Here is a 20,717-nt window from a genome sequence, read left to right as displayed (position 1 = left end):
CGATTTCCATCTGACTTCGATCTCGAGCGACGTTTCTTAGGCTCGATCTGATATCCGGCATTGCTGATTCTCTCTTTTTCACGTGAATCCCAAGTTCGTCATGCAGCTGGCGTCAATATCTCATTTATAGATAATCTGATCCCTCATAGTTGCCATAACGCCCTCTCGGTGCACTTACTATCTTCTGGCTTTCAGGAAGCCCATAAAATTTGAGTGATTCTTACAGGCTAGTTTTCTTTACCCGGTAATCTATTCAGTTTACAGAATTGTCTGCAATATGGTCAGCAGTTAAGATTAATCCAAAACGCCACCATTGGAATGTGTCATTTTCGTTGAAAGTTACGGCCGCAAAAGTTATTTTGTTCAAAAGAATAAGTTTGTATTTCAGTTGAGGTTTGTTGAGTCCGTGCAAATGTAAGAAAATGAGGATGATGATAAAGCAGCCAAAGCTGCAGTTTCTATGACTAGATCAAATATATCTGCCAGTGTTTTGTTGTTTGTTATCTTTGAAATCTATCAGCATTTGTGGAAGACAGCTTTGTGGAATAATGACTGACAGTAACAATTTGAAATAGGTTTTGCTAGCTGTTGCACTGTGTTCTTATTCATTAAAAAGAAAAAAAAAAAAAAAACCTAACGCATAGGAATAAGATGAATAACCCACCTGACTCCTTCCCTTAATACATAAAATGCAGAACAACACACAGTTGGGCATATTTTTAGAAATTGTCTAACTTTCAACCTACAAGTAACGGTAATAAATCCTTAAAAGAAATTTAGTCGATTTAAGTTTATCTAGTTGTTAAATTGGATAAACTGGAGTTGTAATATATTAGATAAGGTCTAATGTAGTCATGAAAAAACAACCTGTTATTTCCATATATACTATATATATATATATATATATATATATATATATATATATATATATATATATACATATGTATATATATATATATATGTTTATATATGTTATATATATGTATATATATATATATATATATATATATATATATATATATATATATATAAGTAAAGACGAAAGCCCTTGGAATTCGGTCTATCATTTTCCTGTGGTATTCGTTATATACTATATATATATATATATATATATATATATATATATATATATATATATATATATATATATAGTATGTATGTATGTATATATGTATATATGTAAAGACGAAAGCGCTTGTAATTCGGTCTATCATTTTCCTGTGGTATTCGCTTATATATATATATATATATATATATATATATATATAATATATATATATATATATACTATATATTATAGAGAAAATATCTGTCACTCTTTTACCGTATATAAATGTATTTCAATGAGCCCCCATTACTCCTTGGACACTGTTGTCATTATAAACCCTTAGATACCAACGGGGAACTGAATGAAGAATCCCTGACGGCCGTGGCAGGTTTCGAACTCGTACCCTGTAGATCAAAGTAAGGTTAAGAGAAACTACTACCTTCGCGGTAACAAGTGAATCCAAAAAGTGTGAAGAAATCGAGAATAAGCGGTCACTTTGGCGATTGGCAATCCCTATATCTATATCTACAATGTGGGTTTCTGTATCTGCTTTAGAGGTTCGGCGATATAGTTCCATGAGGTATCAAGCCTGAGTCAGTCGCATACAGCAATAACTTCTTCGTTCGGATACTGTATCAGGCTGAAACTAAATTGAGTTCTGAATTTTTCATGATCGGTGGGAGGCGAGCGTGCCTTCTTCAGGAATGTTAACTTTACGGAGTTTCACTTGAAAGATCCTTGAGGACACAGGCTGTTTATTTATCTTTTTAAAAGCGGTTGAATAGAAAAGTTCAGTGTGAGAAAATAATTTGTGTTTCCCCTTGATTTTCTAATTAGTTTTTTTTTTCAGTGGCCTTGCAGTATGATGCGATGGATACGCTATGCAAACAATATCAATGAAAACTGGAACATTCTAAAGATGGGATTACGCTCTTGGTTCTCATGAGTGAAGTAAATATTGATTTACAAAAATGATGAGAGAGAGAGAGAGAGAGGCAGGCAGGCAGTGCCATTTCATTCATTTCCATTAATATATTAAAAAGAGAGAACAGACTTGGAGAACTGGCTCAGTCCCACCCAATCCGAGATCATAGCATCTAAGTCATGACGATGCCACGATGGCACTGATGGCGGTTTACAGTGACGCTGTGGACTCATTTGCTATCGAAGCAGAGATACGGAAGCATAGGACAGTTAGGCCGAGAGTGTGTCAGCGTCGGTGGTGGCAATAACAATTTGAGGCTGTATAATGTGGAGGTGGAGAGAGAGGTAGAGGAGGAGGAGGAGGAGGAGGAAGCCATGATGATGTTGGTGGCGTTGGGTTGGCGGTGTTGGAGGTGGTGTGTTGGAGGTGCTGTTCGCATTGCGGCCGCTTCAACCTACTTTGGGATGCCGGGCACGAACACAAGCTACGGCGCCGCCACCGGCTCGATACTAAGCGCACGAGGGGAGAGAGAGAGAGAGAGAGAGAGAGAGAGAGAGAGAGAGAGAGAGGAGCGAACACACAGACAGACAGACAGACGGAGAATCACATTTCAGAATAAAAAGCAAACTAATAATACAAGTGGAAAACCATACAGAAATGACTGCCTCGCAGAAATACAAGAAGCCACACTAGACAGAGAGAGAGAGAGAAGAGAGAGAGAGAGAGAGAGAATCACATGCAGATTAGTAAAATTTATATTACAAATGGAAAATCATACAGAAAGGACTTTCTTGCCAGGAATGAAATGGAAACCGCAGAAAAAAAAAGAGATAAAGAGTGAAAAGAAGAGAGAGAGGTCGAAATAAATTTAGAAACTTAAGAAATAAGGGAGGTGTAAAATTGGACGATATTAAATGTAAACATGAATTGAAGCAGGGTATACTTTAGTATATATACAGAAGTGTGAGACAAGAACCGTAGCTTGTGCCACCTCCAGCATTTGCCAACGAATTAGGTTTCACAAAAAAAAAAAGGGGGGGGGGGTTCAGTTCAGAAGTTTGTTATAATGTTATGGAAAGAGAGAGAGAGAGAGAGAGAGAGAGAGAGAGAGAGAGAGAGAGAGAGAGAGAGAGAGAGAGCTCATGGGGAACAAGATGTAAATACGTTATTGAAGATCGAAATTAAAAAAGTTTTGAGTAAATATAAAGTGATAAGAATGAAGGGAATAGAACGAGCAAATGAATATCTGAAGTAAGATGAAGGAAGAAAGCTTTCAAGAAAGAGGTGCGGCTCTTAATAGTGCTAGCAAGAGAAAAGAGAGACGGGTACATAGAGAGAAAGAGAGAGACGTTTGAAAGGGATGAGGGACAGATGCCATAAGATGAAAGGAAGATCATGCGTCAAAATGGAAAAGAAAAGAGAGGGAGGGAAGGAGCGCGACGCAAGAAGAGGAACGCAAGTATCCCAGAGAGAGAGAGAGAGAGAGAGAGAGAGAGAGAGAGAGTTTGCAATCATGGTACTGATTAACTAAATCTCCCCTCAGTCATTAGCAAACTTTTAAGATCAGCTAATTTCTCGTTGATGGACTTGATTAGCAACGAGGAGGCTTTGCTTATCTTCCTTTTATTCTTGTAATGGTCTGTCGTCACTTGCTCTGATGATTTTATCGGATTGTATCAGTTTATATCAGCACGGAAAAACGGAAGGGAATCCTTCGTATCTGTTGCGTAACACTGTACTCTTCACGCACATGTTCATTTCATAGTTATCGAGGGCACTCTCTGGACATTGTTTTCATGAGAAATGTCTGTTTCTCAGTCAGAGGGCGAGAGGTAGGTACGCATTCTATGCCGTGAGGGTAAGGAGCAGATGCTCTTAAACAAAGTGACAACAGAAATGACAATTTTTCCATATTTGTCGTGTTTGGTCGTTATGTTTACAGCCGGATTCTTGGAACTATACGGTGAACAGATTGATTTCCATCACTATATAAGGCAAAGTGCGAAAGATAATGCACTGAGACAAGCTGCTACTGATTTGATCCTAAAGATGGCTAAGGTAGCAAAAGGCTCCGGGCATCGGTTCCTTTGATTTGTTTTGCCCATTTCATGGAAGAATCTGTGCCCTCTTGTTTATGGCACTTGTGTTACGTCTTGTGCCACATTTAGTTGCCTTATATAAACAAAATTTTCAAATCTCAAATCTCAGTTCTGCGCATTCTTATTAACAGTCTTGCATGAAGGTTTCCCGTTGTTTGGAAACACTACGAGTCTTTTTTTCCCTTTTATATTGATGGCTTAGTATTTTCTAAGCTGCAGTTATTTGTCATTGCGTTAGGTTGGCCTCCTTTCGGATTATATTGTAAATCCACATTGTAAAAAATGCTGGTTACCGTCCAGATGCACAGAAACGCAATATCGTTTTCTTTTTGTGCACAAATAATAGTAAATTCGCCCTAGTTTTTCAACATACCTTTATACAAAGATGTTTCTGGGGGCTTGAATAAGTGGTTCTAGTCAATTAATAAATACCGTCTGAGGAGGATGGAAAACTCTATAGATATGAAAAAATATGGCCTCAAAGCTTAAACATTCCATCAGTCTCTCCTAGTTTTTTTTTTTTCATTATATTGTATGATATGAATAATGTGCAGTGTGTGGGTGTATATTTATATTAATCCACCAGTAGTATTTAAAGAAACAAATATTATAATTTTTTCTCAATTATAACTAACACTTAGTCTTCTTCCTTTACCATATTTTCTCTTCGTATACTACTGTGCTGATCACTGTTTTCAGTCACGCAGACGTTTTGATGAAGCTTGTTAAAATAAAAGCTACCTTACTTTCTGTTGCAAAGATAGGTGATATTTCAGGATCCGTGTATCATGCTGTATCGGCCATTTACTGAATTTTTAACCATTTCCTTCTCCATAGCACTGACTCCTCCTTATCCAACCAGGTCGAGATGACAGGTAGCAGTGTCTTTGATTACATCCATCAGCAGGACCACCAGGAACTGGCAGACCAGTTGGGTCTGACTCTAGCGACGGGGCAGTCTCTACCCTCACCCTCCTCTCTCGGGTCAGAGGAAGGACCAGCAGGGTCACAGGGCACCATGAACCCTGACGGTAAGCTTCCATGTAAGTACACTAACCGTATTAACACAACACTCACTTTTCGTGGTGGCGGGTTCAAGTGGACAGAAAAACGGGAAACAGGAAAAGGACGCGACCCACCTCCATAGGGAGCGAGACTGAGATGTGAGGAAAACGGGCAGAATGACGCTTAACCTTTTCTTTTGTTTATTTGCTTGGTTATTATTTGCATGACTAGTAATCGATTCGTCAGTCCGTTTTTTTTTCAGCCTTTTACCTGTTTGCGGTGTTCTGTACAGTATTTACCATGTAAGACCCATTATCTATTGAATATTAATTATTATACTAAAATATTAATACTTGGAAGGGTAGTCAGTCAGTTGTTCAACAGAATGGAAACGGCAATGATTTGCTGTTAGATGAAAAGTGTCATGGTAATAGTGAGTGTCGCCATGTATGTACGGTTGGAATGGAATTGTTTTCACTTGTGAAAAAAGAAGTTGACATCGTCGAGTCATAAGTCATACTTATCTCCTCTTTTTTGCATGAATATGTTACCACTTCAGACTTTTTCATTGTATCCAAATTTATTCTCTAGTCTTTACCAGGGAAGTTATTTAGTAACATAGTAATTGACAGCTTTCAGAATGGCGGTCCATCGGTGTGATTTTTTCGCTTTATCATCATTCTTGCTCTGTCATAGTTTACAACAACAACATCAACAAAAATCCTCCTTTCCTTTAAAATATCGAGACTGCTCCAATCAAGTTGAAATTCCAATCATAAAAACAGGCATGAAATACGAGTTGTTTTTTTCGCACGATGTTCAATCTGGTGAGGAAATATGTTTTCTTTTCTTAGGCCGCACTTTATGCATACCAATGCCGGAAAGTATTATGTATATACGCCTTTTTTTAATAGAGAAATATTGGTTGCATTTTTCTTTCGCTCGTTCGGTTTTTTCCTTGCGGGGAATGCCCCTGAGCCGGCTACATTTGCTGATTGGTATGTTATCTCATGTGAGAAATATTAGTGATCAATACATCCAAACCTGCAACCTTTGCAAATAACAAAGATTCTCTCTTAAGTTAATTCAGAACCTACAAAGTCCAACTCCATCGAATTGGAGTGCTGTAAAAGACGGTGATATTTATTATGAAAGCGAAAATAGGATTTGGGCCTAAACTTTAAGGTTCCTTGATTTAATTAATTACCTTATATATATATATATATATATATATATATATATATATATATATATATATATATATGTATATATACCATATATAAGTTATATATATTATGTATGGGCCTACTTTAAGGTTCCTTTGTAGTGTATGTATATATATATATATATATATACTAATATATATATATATATATGATATCATATATAAATATAAATCTATTGTATATATCATATATATTATGTATTAGGTATATGTATATATATTATGTATGTATTTTTTGTAGTTATGTACTAATTATATACTATATATATATATGTATATATATAATTATATATATAGATATATATAAATGAATAAATATTATTATATATATATTAAAATGAATAAATAAAGGTACTATATATATATAATTATGAGTAACGTATAGGTTATATCTTATGATGAAACGTAATAGTGTATATTATATTATGTATGTATGTATGTATGATATGTATGTATTGTATATATGTATATATATATAGATATGATATAATATATATATGTATGTATATATATATATGTATTATATATTTATGTATCTAGGTTATTAAATGTATATATATGATTTGTGTATGTAATGTATGTATGTACATATATCTTATCTATATATATATATTATATATATATATATGTATGTATAATATTATATATGTATATATATTATGTATGTAGGTATTACGGTATTATAGATTATGTATGTATGTATGTTATTTTTTTGTATATAGTATATATATATCAATATATATATTATATATATATACAGGTAGATAGCATAGATAGATAGAATAGATATATATGATGTATGTATGTATGTATGTATAAGATATATATATATATATATATATATATATATATATATATATATCTATATATAGGTAGATAGATAGATAGATAGATAGATAGATAGATAGATATATATGTATGTATGTGTGTATGTATTTTCCCCTTAGAGGGGAAATTAGTGCATGTTCTATTAATTAAGCACGAATCTATTATCTAATGATTTTATGTCTTTGAACTTTGGTGTAAACGGAACAGTGGCGACGTGTATGGCCATCACCAGCACCTCCCAACACAAAGGCTACGACCGCGCCTTCTGCATCAGGATGAAGTCGACGCTGACGAAGAGAGGCTGCCACTTCAAGAGTTCGGGATACAGAGTGAGTTACAGGGTGAGGGCACTCGAAGGGTGAGTTCCAAAGGGCGATGGGGTTAGCGGGGTTTCAGAACCCCTTCGAGGAAGGAGGGAGATTTGTTTTTTGGTTTTTCAGGGCATTTTTTGGTTGTTGGGAAGATGACTGGGAGAATACGATCAGATTGCCAAATGACAATTAGTGTACGAATGACCTTGTTTTCTTCATGATGCTACTTTACGGCTGTAAGAATTGGCTAATAAAATGTGTTTGTTATATGTTTTAGCCTAATTTTAATTGAAACATTTTCAGTGTGACGATAAAGTGTAGTGTGTGTTTTTCTTTGTGTTCATATCCAAGTGGTATAAAAAGATTTCAACTTCATCTTACTAGAGCAGGTAAACAATGCCTTTAGTCATGGGCGTAGTAAAACTTGTAAGTGTAACTGACCGTTGGTGATTTTTAGGCATTGAAAACAAGCGTCGAACTTTATTTAGGGTTTTTTTTTTATTGGGGTAGGGGAATCAAGTTAAACTTTCCAGATCAAATATTTTAGTGAACAAAAATAGTAAAAGAGTTAAGGTATTCACTGTATGTAGTGCCGCAGTGCTAATTTCTCACCGTTCTTCAATAACCTATATATGCTATCTTATGACACAACCAGATTCTTATATGTTGTATTGTAAAAGAAAAAAAAAAGCTGAGGTATATGTCTTGTGCATATTGCATTGTAGGTGGTGCTGATACTAGGACACCTTCGACCTCAGTACGTCTTCAGCCACTCGAGAAAGAACTCGACTACCCTGATGGGCTTGGTGGCCCTTGCTATCGCGCTGCCTCCCCCTTCTGTCCACGAAGTGAGATTAGAGTCGGATATGTTCGTCACCAGGATAACCTTTGACTTCAGAATAGCGCACTGTGAGCCCAAGTAAGTACCTTTGGCCCCCTTCCCGGGTGTTTAGGGTCATTTGAAGAACATTTTTAGCCAGTCTCACTGGAGGGACGCTTGAAATTGTGGAACAGTTAATGTGGTAGCATTGTTATTCTTCATAGAGAATGAGTTTATTATTCTTCATAGAGAATGAGTTCTTAACTATGAATACATAATATTTACTGAATGATAAGCATGCAAATAAGCGAAAGAATTCCTGCTCTTTCGTGTACTTGGTCTTTAAAAGTCTTAATTACAATTGAAAAAAGGTATATTGTATCAGAGCTACCAAATCTGGTGGGATGCTGATCCCATATCCTGTCCTTATTACTCGTATATTTCCTACTTCACAAGACGTGCGATAAAAAAAAAACTTATTTTTATTTTATTTTATCTTCAAAGCATAAATATGTCTTTGCACTATAATAATGACAAAAAGGGTCAACTTGCACTGGAAATTACTTTTTAAGTCTGCCGTGTTACTGTATTTTATTAGAGTATTTTTTTAACAACTTGTGGAGGTCTTTGTACTGTGCCATTCTTTGTTACTAATATGTCAAGTAGTATAACCAGATCAATGAGTCATTGTATTCATTTAAAGTTAAAACCAACGGATGTCGGATTTTTTGCGTATTTTAGAATACTTTGTCGGGAATGGAGAAGCAGCCCTGAACGGAAGGTGGTTAATCTACTTTTTCAATAAACTAGTTGAAGTTCTGGTGCTAGGAAAACCAAGCTCTCTCTCTCTCTCTCTCTCTCTCTCTCTCTCTCTCTCTCTCTCTCTCTCTCTCTCTCTCTCTCTCTCTCTCTCTCTCTCACTTCTTTTTAAGGCAATGATGTTCTATTGAAAAATTAAATGTTTACTCTGATCTTGTGATTTACACCAACATATATATCAGACCTTTTATTGAGAATACAAAGGCGTCATTGTCTCAGGGAAAATTGGTAATTGCCAACAGTTCTGGGTAACGAAAGTTTAGAAATTTAGTCAAATTACATCACGTTTATTTGACCAAACTTTGGTTTTTTTCCTAGGTTTTTAGTTGCAAACTCATGATTTTGTTAGTACGACACCGAGCTCATAAGTTATTGTTTTCGTGGGTTGCAGTATTAAAACGTTATTATGGAATATGGTCAGAGCTGACGAGTTGTAAATTTCAGTCGAAACGGAGAACTGAGCAGACTGCCAGTACCATTTTCCCTAAAAGTTGAGAATGATTCACGAGCAAAGATGAGAAATAATTTTTCAAGCAACGATTGAGTTCGGTGCATGTAGCAGCGGAAGTGAATTTCTTTATCACTTTAATAGAATGTCGGCTGAGTAATGACTTAAACCAGGTGACACTGTTAAAACGCTGAGTAAAATCAATATCATGCAAAGGTTTCAAGTTTTATTCTTTAAGTACCTTTTTCGCCCACAGAGTTGCAGATTTACTGGATTACACGCCGGACGAACTGCAAGGAAGGTCCCTCTACTCCTTGTGTCATGGCCAAGATGTAGAGAAGTTGCGGAAAACTCACGTTGATCGTAAATATCTTTTAGGAAACCTCCGACATATTTTAGTATTCATGGTGGTTTGGTATTTTGAACATATTCAATTAACTCAAATTTGAACATTGTCCATTGATGTCATTTTAGGTATAATTGATATTTTAATTATTATATACCAATTTAAGTTGGGTATTAGTACACAGTTTATGACAGTGGCAATATATACCTAATGTATAAGTTCCAGGAGTTTCCAGCGTTAATATTCCTGCCATTGTCTTCCAGTAATTGAGAAAGGCCAGGTGATGAGTCCATACTTCCGGTTACTGAACAAGACTGGAGGCTACACGTGGATGCAAACTTGCGCCACTGTTGTTATCAACAACAAAAATGGAGACGAACAAAATATCATTTGTGTAAATTATATCATTAGGTATGGAAGGTAAATTGTTAATGAGTTTTCGGTGTTTTGTTTCAAGGTTTATACGAAACTAGAAAATTCTTTTAATGTTGTATATTTAAGTCACAGTTATTCAGCTGCGCAGAGATAAAAATGGTGGCTGGTAGATTCCTGACCCTTGCCAGTGACAAATTACTCCTGCCATTTTCTCTGGGTGTGTTGTTTCGTGCCTATGTAGTTTTTCAGTTGTTTGTGCTCTTTGCTTTCCCCTTGCATTAAACACTATTATGAAAGACTGATGTACTCAAGTGTAGAAAGTTTCCCTTGACTTCCGTTTCCGTTTCTGGATCTTTAGTCTTCACCAAAATTGAATCATCTCTCTCTAGTCATTAATCAGTAGCTGCAAATTTCATGAAGATCATTGGGAAATATTTTGAGCTGTCTTGGTAACAAACAAGCGTGGGTGGAAATATAGATTTTTGAATTAGAATAACAAAAAGAATGTCAAGCATATCCCCTCTGTTTTGTTCATGAAACAGAACTGTCACTCTTGAGATTCTGTGTGAATGATACCAGTTTTATCTCAGAACTCAAATTTAGCATCTCAGCCTTATAACTAATTTAACTTGAAAAATGAGTACACTGTTGTTGCGTCTTTCTTTACAAATGAAATAAATTATCCGTCCTGTAACAAGAACTGTCCATGCTTTCTGAATAGTTTCCAAATCAGTACATGAACTCAAAATTAAGTAAGGATTAGTGGTGTTTTTTTTTCTAAACCTGTTTCGTTTTTGACAGTGGTACAGAGTATGACACCTTAGTGATGGACCAAACTCAGCTAGATCCTGCCCTGGCCAACATGAAGAGAGACGATCTTGACTACACTAATCCAGCAACACCCGAGCCATCCGGTGAGTAAGCTACTCTGCGTGTTAGATTAAGCTATGATATCGAATTAATGTTGATTATGTTAAGTGGTCTTCCGTATTTAGGAAGAGAAATATGATTTATTATTCTGCTCTGTTACTTTATAAGTATTCCTCCACTTCACTGAATTCCCGTAGCACATCCAGTGTTAAAATCTAAATGTTCAGGATCTAACCAATGTCAACATTCTACCAACTTCAAATATAGTCATTTGTGGAAAGAAAATTTTTTTTATATATATATCAGGCGACAGTAGCTCTGCTGTAAAAATAAAGGAACTGGGTTATTTTATTACAAGAAAGGGCTGCAAGTAGATTTAGATCCTTCATTCTAAATGACATGTTGCAAACTTTAACGTCTTCAGAGTATGGGTTATACTCTGTTGCGAGCTCTTATAATGCTCCTCAGAGTTCTATGCATAATTACTGAATTAGTAAAAAAGATGGAACTTGGTTTAATGGCATCAAATACCGGGTTTAGGGAAAAATGTCGGAATATGGAATATAATGCAACCTATTAAAAAAAATAAGAAAACTCATTTACATGATGTATGAGGATTTTTTAAATGACAGTTGTAAATTGTCCTACAATTATATTCATGACTAACCAGTAACTTAAGTGATTTATTTGGTGATTTATTTAGGTATTTCTGTTTACATATTATTTTAGAATCTTAAATACAATATACTAATGATTCCCCAGAAGGAAGTTGTGGTGTTGTGGGTGAAGAGAGCAGCAGTTCTCCAAGATCAACAGCCAACACCACGGGGGGAGGAGGTGGTTCAATAGGTACTCGTTCCCCCCCAACAGGCGGACCTACAGAGCAGATCTCAACGCCCCTACGAGGTACTCCCAGTGTTCCCTTAGACGGGGCTCAAATTAAAACGGAGGTAATAACATTGTGATTAACCCCAGTATTAACAGATTGGGTGGTGTCGGTGGAGGAATGGGGGCTGCACGTCTTGGGTAGGTACGAACATCGGAAAATGGGGGTTGCACGTCATGGTGGGCACGTACACAGACACGAAAGAAGAAGAAAAAAAGTGTCTGTTCGGAATTTAATTTCTGATTGTGACCAAAGAATTTTGTCATGAATTGTAGAATGGTGTGTTTCTCTTACACATGTTGCAGTAGCCTACCTGCTTCATTCTCTCTCGTGATCTTGTTATTATGACTGAAATGTGTATGAAGTATTATTTGGCCATTGAAATTATGGTAACAATGAAGGAGTCATTTTCATTGAGTATTTAAGCATAGAATTTGTTTTTGCAATAATGGTCCACATAATGGAAAGACGTTGATTCTACAGTATGTAAAATAAAGTTTATTTTATTTCCAATTAAGGTATAGGTTGGTAGTTCTGCTAGTGGATCTTAATGGTACAGTGTATTCAATTATTCCAATTGATGAGCTGCCATTGCTGTTTATTATTATTGAATGGTGAATTCCTCTCCTTTTAGTTAATACAGTAGCTGAGATGCTTATCTTTGGCATTTCAATTTGTACCTCAACATAATTTATATGTGGGTATGAGGACTCATCATGTTTAGTTATCGTTTTGACTTGAATGGATGGATGTTTTTGGTTGATTTTTTCTATCCCTCCCTCCCTTGTCTTTCTTTGTATTCTTTACATTTGATCACAGCAATGTCTCGCTTACTTTTGTGAATTGTGTTTCATTAAAATCATCTGTTTTGTAATTTTATGTCTGCTTACCTGAGGGCACTGATTTTCATTTGAAGTGTACAAAGAAGCGGCAAACATCAACATTGTTATCATTGTTTCAAAGTAGTTTAACTACACGACTGAGATAAGCTCTCTTCTTGTGTAGTATAGCTGGACCAAAGCATTTGTTCTTTTAATAGAATAACTATTTATTTCATTAAGACAGCAAATTTCATTATTAAGTTAATGAGTGACTTCAAACATCTCTACAAAACTTCTTTAACCAGTCTGAGTCTAAGACTTAAGGTTGGTGCTTAAAAAATAGGACATTAAATAAATTAGGTGCCCATAAAAAATGTCATGCCTTTACCTGAATAGAGCCTCTTACTAAAGTAAGGTAGCATATCCGAGATTTAAGAAAAGAATCCCACTTGATTCCAGTTGGCTTTGTCACTGTCCTCATATTCCATTCTTTTTATATTTATTTTGAGTACCCTCTGCCTCGGTATATTATGCATTCTGTTAAATAAGCTTTGGAACTTATGGTGTCTTGCTGATTAAAACATCATTTGCATATTGTGAGTCATTCAAGTTTCTATCATTATTGCAGTCTGAACCTTCTCTTCCACCCGTGATTATCTATGTCATTATAAAATTCGTCAGAGGAGCAAACAGTAAAGATGAAAAAACATTCCACTCGAGTACCCACAGTTTACTGCAAAGTTTCCATCCTGTTTTGATGCCTGGAATTTCACCTTTCACACTTCATTTAAAGCCTAAATAAATTAATATAAATAACATATATAATATATATATATATATATATATATAGATATAAATATATATATATATATATATATATATATATATATATTATATATATATATACAGTGGTACCTCGAGATACGAAATTAATTCGTTCCGAGGCGGCCTTCGTATAATGAGTTTTTCGTATCTTGGAACACATTTTACATGTAAAATGGCTAATCCGTTCTCCAAGCCCTCCAAAAACACCCCATTAAATTTCATAATAAAGCTAAATTGACCTATAAACAATGAAATACTACAACAATTTGGACCATTCAATACCTAAATTAAGAATAAAAATCGAAAACCTGTAAATAAAGTGTATATTAGTGTACAAGAAATATTATTACTGTAACGTAAAATGTGGAAGCTTACCTTTCGAGTGAGGCTATCTCCGATAGTGGCGGCAGAGGAGGAGGAGGACAAACGGCAGATAACGTACGTACGTACGTACACTTAACTTTATGAAAACACACAAAAAATTTAAGGAAAACCATAAAACTAAAATTTACGAAACACCCTAACAAAACTGTAACACTTAACTTACAAAAATCTAGAAATTACGTAAACATTTTTTTTTTTTTTTTTTTTTTAACTTTTTTTTTTTTACTTTTACGTAGGCTTTTTTTTTTTTTTTGTTTTTTTTTTTTTTTTTTTTTTTTACAGAATTTCAACTTCATCACCGCTTTCAACGTTCTGTTTTTTCATCACTTGGTTCTTCCTTTTTGCTTTCAACTTTCTGTTTTTTATCACTTGGTTCTTCCTTTTTGCTTACTCCTGCTAATGCTGAAGACCTCTTTAAAAAATAACGATCCAAGGAAGATTGCTTCTGCCTACTTTTCACAATGTTCCTGAAACGACTCAAGCAAACGTCATCGAACTGCGCAAGCATACGACCTGTGTGAGCCTTTTTGGGGTGTCTTTTTTCGATAAACAATTGCACTTTATGAAAAGCGCCTAGAATATCCTTAATTTCTGCCGTAGTCATAGGCTCCTCCTCCTCTTCCTCGCCGCTGCTAGAGAACTCCTCTTGAACGACGTTAAGTTGCATGGCCTCCAACTCCTTCAGGTCATCCGTCGTAAGCTCCTCTTGGTGCTCCTCGAGAAGGTCGTTGATGTCGTCCTCGTCGACGACCAGCCCCATAGACTTGCCGAGTTGAACGATCTCATCAAGATCTGGTTCCAAAACAGTTTCGGGATCATCAACTGTTTCTGACTCTGCAATACCAGCTTCGCCCACGTCGAATCCCTCGAAGTCTCTGGCTGATACGGCATCAGGCCAGAGTTTCCTCCACGAGGAATTCAAGGTTCGCCTCGAAACCTCCTGCCAAGCTAGGTCAATGAGTCGGATGCAAATGACGATGTCGAAATGCTCCTTCCAAAATTGACGCAAGGTGAGGTTTGTGGTATCGGTGATGTCGAAACATCTCTTGAAAAGATGTTTCGTGTACAGCTTCTTAAAATTCGCTATCACTTGCTGGTCCATGGGCTGGAGGAGAGGGGTGGTGTTGGGCGGAAGAAAAAGAATCTTAACGAAGGAATACTCCGCTAGGATATCTTCCTCGAGGCCAGGAGGGTGGGGAGGGGCATTGTCCAACACCAGCAGACATTTCAGGGGGAGGCGCTTCTCTTCCAAAAAACTCTTTCACAGTCGGGCCGAAACACAGATTTACCCACTCCGTGAACAAAAGCCTCGTTACCCAGGCTTTTGCATTAGCCCTCCACATCACTGGAAGCTTCTCCTTCAGCACCTTGTGGGCCTTGAAGGCTCGAGGAGTCTCAGAATGATACACCAGTAGGGGCTTCACCTTGCAATCCCCACTGGCGTTTGAACAAAGTGCGAGCGTAAGCCTGTCTTTCATAGGCTTATGCCCGGGTAGCTTCTTCTCTTCCTCCGTGATGTACGTCCGACGAGGCATTTTTTTCCAAAAAAGGCCAGTCTCATCACAATTGAAGACTTGCTGAGAACTGTAGCCTTCCTTGGTCATCGTCTCGTCGAAAGTCTTCTTAAATGCTTCGGCCGCTTTCGTGTCCGAGCTGGCAGCCTCCCCATGACACACCACCGAATGGATGCCAGTCCGTTTACGAAATTTCTCGAACCAGCCATGCGAAGCCATGAACTCTGGGGTTGGCGTTGAAGTCCCTTCCCCTCCCTCGTCTTCCGCCTGCGCAATCAAATCGCCGAAAATAGCACTGGCCTTGTGAGCAATTGCTGTCTCCGTTACTGTATCGCCAGCGATTTCTTTGTCTTTTATCCAGATGAGGAGCAGCCGTTCCATCTCGTCGTGCACATGGCTCCTCTTGCTGGACAAAATAGTGATGCCCTTCGATGGTGTAGTTGCTTTGATGGCATCCTTCTGTTTAAGGATGGTGCCTATTGTCAACGGATTACGGCCGTATTCCTTTGCGATCACACTCAATCGCATACCAGCTTCGTACTTCTTTATGATCTCCATCTTTGTCTCCAGAGACAGCATGCGCTTCTTTCCGTGAATTTCAACTTTCTTGGGACCCATGACTACGTTAATTTACGTAAAGTTACACAAATACGTAATAATACAGTCTTCGCACAACACGATAATATGTACTGCAACGAAATCACTAACGAATTTACGTTACTAAACGAAATCGTTGGAGCGAACGAATGCCAATTGCGTACGGTAAAGTTTCGGGTGCGGAGTGGGTGAGCTAAGGGACGCCAGCGCGTACGTATAGAAGATGCATGATGGGAGGGATGCTGTCCAATCAGAGAGAAGGATCTCATGGCTTGGCTAGCATCAGGAACCAATGGGAGAGCAGGAGGATGATGGCGAGTCTACTAGCACTAAGATGGCGGCGTGGGGCGCGAGTTTCAAAATTGTTATCGGGCGAATCTCGGACTTTCAGAAACCTTTCGTATCTTGAAAACTTTTCGTATGTAGAGCAGTAAAATTTTTCGCATTGGCTTTCGTAACTTGGATTTTTCGTAAGTTGAGCCTTTCGTATCTCGAGGTACTACTGTGTATATATATATATATAGATAGATAGATAGATAGATAGATAGATAGATAGATAGATAGATAGATAGATAGATACTTCTGGGTACGGTAAATTTATACTCTAAAGATTACGTATTTCGTTCTGGAACGAACACTAGGGGGTATTATTTGTTTTCTGCATTCTCTTTCGATAAGTGTGGTGAATTTCGTGTACTCTTTGCCTCATCTTTTAAGCCTTCGAATTAATTGAAGGGCAACACAAACTTTGCCATTTCAGAGATGTAGAATGAGCGTTATTAGACAGAAATTATTTGGGATGAATCGAACCTACTGCTAAAGATCGCTATATATCTTTGTGCCTACAGTTCTGGTCGGCATTAAAAAAATCGTTTGGTTGACCCGGATAACTTTTTAGTAACTGGAGAGACTGGAAGCCCCCAAACAGAAAATTATTACTTCGGAAATTCATGAGCTTAGCTAGGAAAGTTAAGAATTTGGCCAACTTGGGAAGCGCGGGTTGTCCAAACCAAATAACATAGCACCACTTCAATAACATGAAAGGTTAAAGGGGAGGCGGTGTAAAAAGTAAAGTAGAAATCACATGATATTCTGTAAATAAATTAATAAATTAATTAATTAATAAAAATTAAAAGAAATAAGTGTATTCAAATCATCTTAACTTCTATGGGGTAAAAGGAAAAGGAAGATATTATCACAAGTGATAATGAAAAGGTACAATAGTATAAATTGTAAACAGGTGTAAGCTTGCGAACATTTATTTAAAGAAAAGGATAATGTTCAATTTACAAATAAAAACCAACAAATGAAGCTGATAGTTTTACCTTTACAACGATGCCTTAATATCAAGAATATCCTTACAAATATAAAAAGTATTCGAGTTCCGTGTTTTCAGCGATAGGGTTCCGGGGAATTAACCTGGCCTAACTCAAATTAGTGACTTCGTAAAGATGATTAACGTACAGACAAACAAAACAAGTAAAGATGATTAAAAAGCCTAGAAAAGAAGAGAGAACAAGGGAAGTCAGTGTCATTTGGAAAAAGTATTAACAATACAAAAGACAAGATCTACTAAAACTTTAAAATTAAACAACCATGCACCGATCACAAACAGTAGTGTCCCGCAACTGTGTTTGTTTATTAGTTGATTAGGAACCAGGAACCTTAGCTCACCTGTTTGCCACCATGTGTGTTTTAGATATGTTAGTGGGTTAAAGCTGGGAAGAAGACGTGTTACAGTCTTACAGACTTAGTTACAGTTCTCGGCGGACTATCGAAGTACGGATCGTAGTTGGTGATAGGTGATTTGCCAGTAGTCTGGCATTCCAGTGAGGGGTTAGAGATATGTATTTCTAGTGATAGAAGTTCACCCTTGACGTGGTTCGGAAGTCACGTAAAGCTGTTGGTCCCGTTGCAGAATAACCACTGGTTCCATGCAGTGTAAAAACACCATACAAACAAACAAGTAGTTGTCCGGCAGATTTTTCAGTGTTGTGCACTGCCTGTTCGCCCAAGGTGCCTTCGACTCAGTGTTCTACATAAGTAAATTGTATTTTGTATAATTAGTTATGTAGTGTATTCTGCACAGGGTGACCAGATTTTGAAAATTGAAATAAGGGACACCTTCATTGGAGAGGTAGTTGAACAATATTGACAACTTTTACGTGAAGTTAGGGTAAGGCCACACCGGACGCAGGAAGCGTCGAGGTGCAGGCACGACTCGGGCGGGAGAGCAGTCTAAACGACACACGGCCACACCAGAAACGCTATTCTCCCTCCCACGCGTCACTCTCAACGGTCAGAGATATACTTCTCTGTCCAAATAAGTCATTGTAATGTTTGGATAGGAAAGTGCCTTTAACAGAAATCCTAAGTGTCAAACTTGACGATAGACTACGTATGACCCAATGGTCTTTTGATTCTTTGCTTGCAATAGAAGAAATCAGTCCCACAAAACAAACGACGGACCATAGACAGCGCATCTATCCCGAAGTGTCTTTCAGGAAGTAGTAACCTTATTGGCAGTGAATTTTGTGATAATAAAAGGTTAAAATCCATATATATTTTTTTTTTACTTCTCTTACAGTTATTACTTTAGGGGAAGTGAAAAGAAAATGTGGATTTTAACTTTTTGTTATTGCAAAACTAACAGCTAGAGTTACCTCCTTAAAGATACTTAGAAAAACAAAGGAGCGTGAATTAATTGCACATTATATAAAACGTAATTGATAATTGCCTGAATCATGTTTAAATAAAACGATTTACCGGTATTTAAAACAAAAGTAGTTCAATGGCAAACTTTACATAAAAGAAAGTAACACAAGGAAAAATAATTTTGTTTGTACATTCCTTGTTAACATTAATGAAGAAAGTACAAAGTACCACGAGTATTTCATAAATCAGTGATGCTGCTGCACTGAGGATTCCTATAGTTATCAAGTCTATGCAGCAGGACAAGGCTTATTTGTGAGTGGCTGAGTGCATAATAGTTGGCACCTTTAAGTTTTTGGCCACATTTGAGGGCCACTCGTTCTATTCTTCTTCTTCCATTTCTTAAAAAATGTAATTTTATGGAATGGATCACAGGGATCCCACGAAGCTCTCTTCCGAAACACCTCCCCAATTAAATTATTCTTATGTAGCCACTACTGCTGAACGGTGACACTTCGGCCACTGATTGCCAGTTCATCTGCACGTTAGTGACCATGTCAAGTCGGAGGGTCTATTTATGTATTGTGGTCCTTTTCTTATATTCACTTTAAATTCAGTAATGAACTCATCCCCAGGGAAAGCATTTGTTGAGAACAACAATGAACGCATTCTGAAAGTACACAAATGAGAGGTGTTGAAATAACTGCTAATTTTAGTGTGCATTACGGATATGGAATAATTAACTCGATATTTTACTGAATAGATAATAAATGTTCGCTTAAAACTTAAAAGTTTCAATGCTATTATCAGTTACTTAGCAATGATAATATGCTTTGGACAATTTCTAGGTTACAAATGAAAGTTCCTTAATAAGGGAACTAACTTCACAACATAGTTGTCGATTGATTATAATTATCAATATAATCAATAAAGGGATGTAACTATTCAAGTAACATAGTCCCTAACCATATAGAAAATGGGGCTGTTTTGGGTGAAGATGCCGGGAACCACCGCAGTATTTTAAAACGTTACGTCGCTTGGCGGCAACTGCAGAGGGTAGAGCCGTCCCACTAGTCTTGTGTGGCTACCCGCATAAGATACCCAGTGATTCAAACTGCCGCGGGAACCTCTTCCCTGCAACCTCCACGCTCGCCGCGTCTGGTGTGGCCTCGCCCTTATAATAATAATAATAATAATAATATCCTTTATTTCGGTTCAGGGCCATCCATATACAATGAATATACAAAATACACAGTAACATACACATTCTAGATATATGAGTCAACATGATAAGAAAAATGAGTAATCGGCACTTATCCACAAAATAGCTGAGGTAGCATAAAAGATAGTAATCATAATACTGGTAATAACAGTAATAATATTGGTGAGAAAAAAATGCATTGAGAGTTATAACAGTTAGTGCACAGATTATATAACTTAAATTTCAACTAGAGACCTTAGGTGGTTACAGTAGTCAGGTCCAGAGGGCTAAATACATAAATTGAATGTAGAAAAAAAAAAAAAAACTTTAACTTGATAGTAATCACAGTAATAATAAAAAAATAAAATGTCAGCAATAAATATAATAATGACAAAATCTGCAGATGATATCTTGCTAATACAGAGATTAAGTCTTTTAGGGGACAAAGGCCTCATTTTCCCATCTTTCCCACAATTTAGATCTTCTTGCTTCACTCCTTAGGATGCTTTGTATGAGCGAGTTGCCGCTGTTTCTCACTCGGGTTACCAGACTGGACATTGTTCGCCTTACAATGATTTTTAAATTGTCCAGGTGGTTTTCTAAGAACATCTGTGTGGCGGAGTGGTAGCGTGGAGTGTTTGTGAGGCGTCTCAGAATGTCATTGTGCACAACAGTGATACGTCTCATGGTCTCTCGGGTATAGTTCGTCCAGAGGGAA

The 20,717-nt window shown here is 36.9% G+C and overlaps 1 protein-coding gene across 7 annotated transcripts in view; it reads left to right on the top strand.

The window, feature by feature from the left end:
• LOC135219625 (protein trachealess-like) overlaps positions 1 to 20,717 on the top strand; it is a 1,405,277-nt gene that overhangs the window by 1,375,455 nt on the left and 9,105 nt on the right. For 3 of the 7 annotated variants that reach the window (XM_064256543.1, XM_064256549.1, XM_064256546.1), the window contains 7 exons: positions 4,935 to 5,103; positions 7,338 to 7,459; positions 8,167 to 8,360; positions 9,785 to 9,891; positions 10,138 to 10,294; positions 11,051 to 11,163; positions 11,882 to 12,069. In XM_064256543.1, the coding sequence (XP_064112613.1) occupies positions 4,935 to 5,103; positions 7,338 to 7,459; positions 8,167 to 8,360; positions 9,785 to 9,891; positions 10,138 to 10,294; positions 11,051 to 11,163; positions 11,882 to 12,069 (1,050 nt within the window). The remainder of the gene's footprint in view (positions 1 to 4,934; positions 5,104 to 7,337; positions 7,460 to 8,166; positions 8,361 to 9,784; positions 9,892 to 10,137; positions 10,295 to 11,050; positions 11,164 to 11,881; positions 12,070 to 20,717) is intronic. The other 4 variants (XM_064256545.1, XM_064256548.1, XM_064256544.1 and 1 more) reach the window with 3 other exon arrangements.

Source organism: Macrobrachium nipponense, chromosome 1 (genome assembly GCF_015104395.2).
Source record: "Macrobrachium nipponense isolate FS-2020 chromosome 1, ASM1510439v2, whole genome shotgun sequence".
Taxonomy (NCBI): domain Eukaryota; kingdom Metazoa; phylum Arthropoda; class Malacostraca; order Decapoda; family Palaemonidae; genus Macrobrachium; species Macrobrachium nipponense.
The sequence above is the reverse complement of the archived record's forward strand: the minus strand, read 5'-3'. Positions and strand labels throughout refer to the sequence as shown.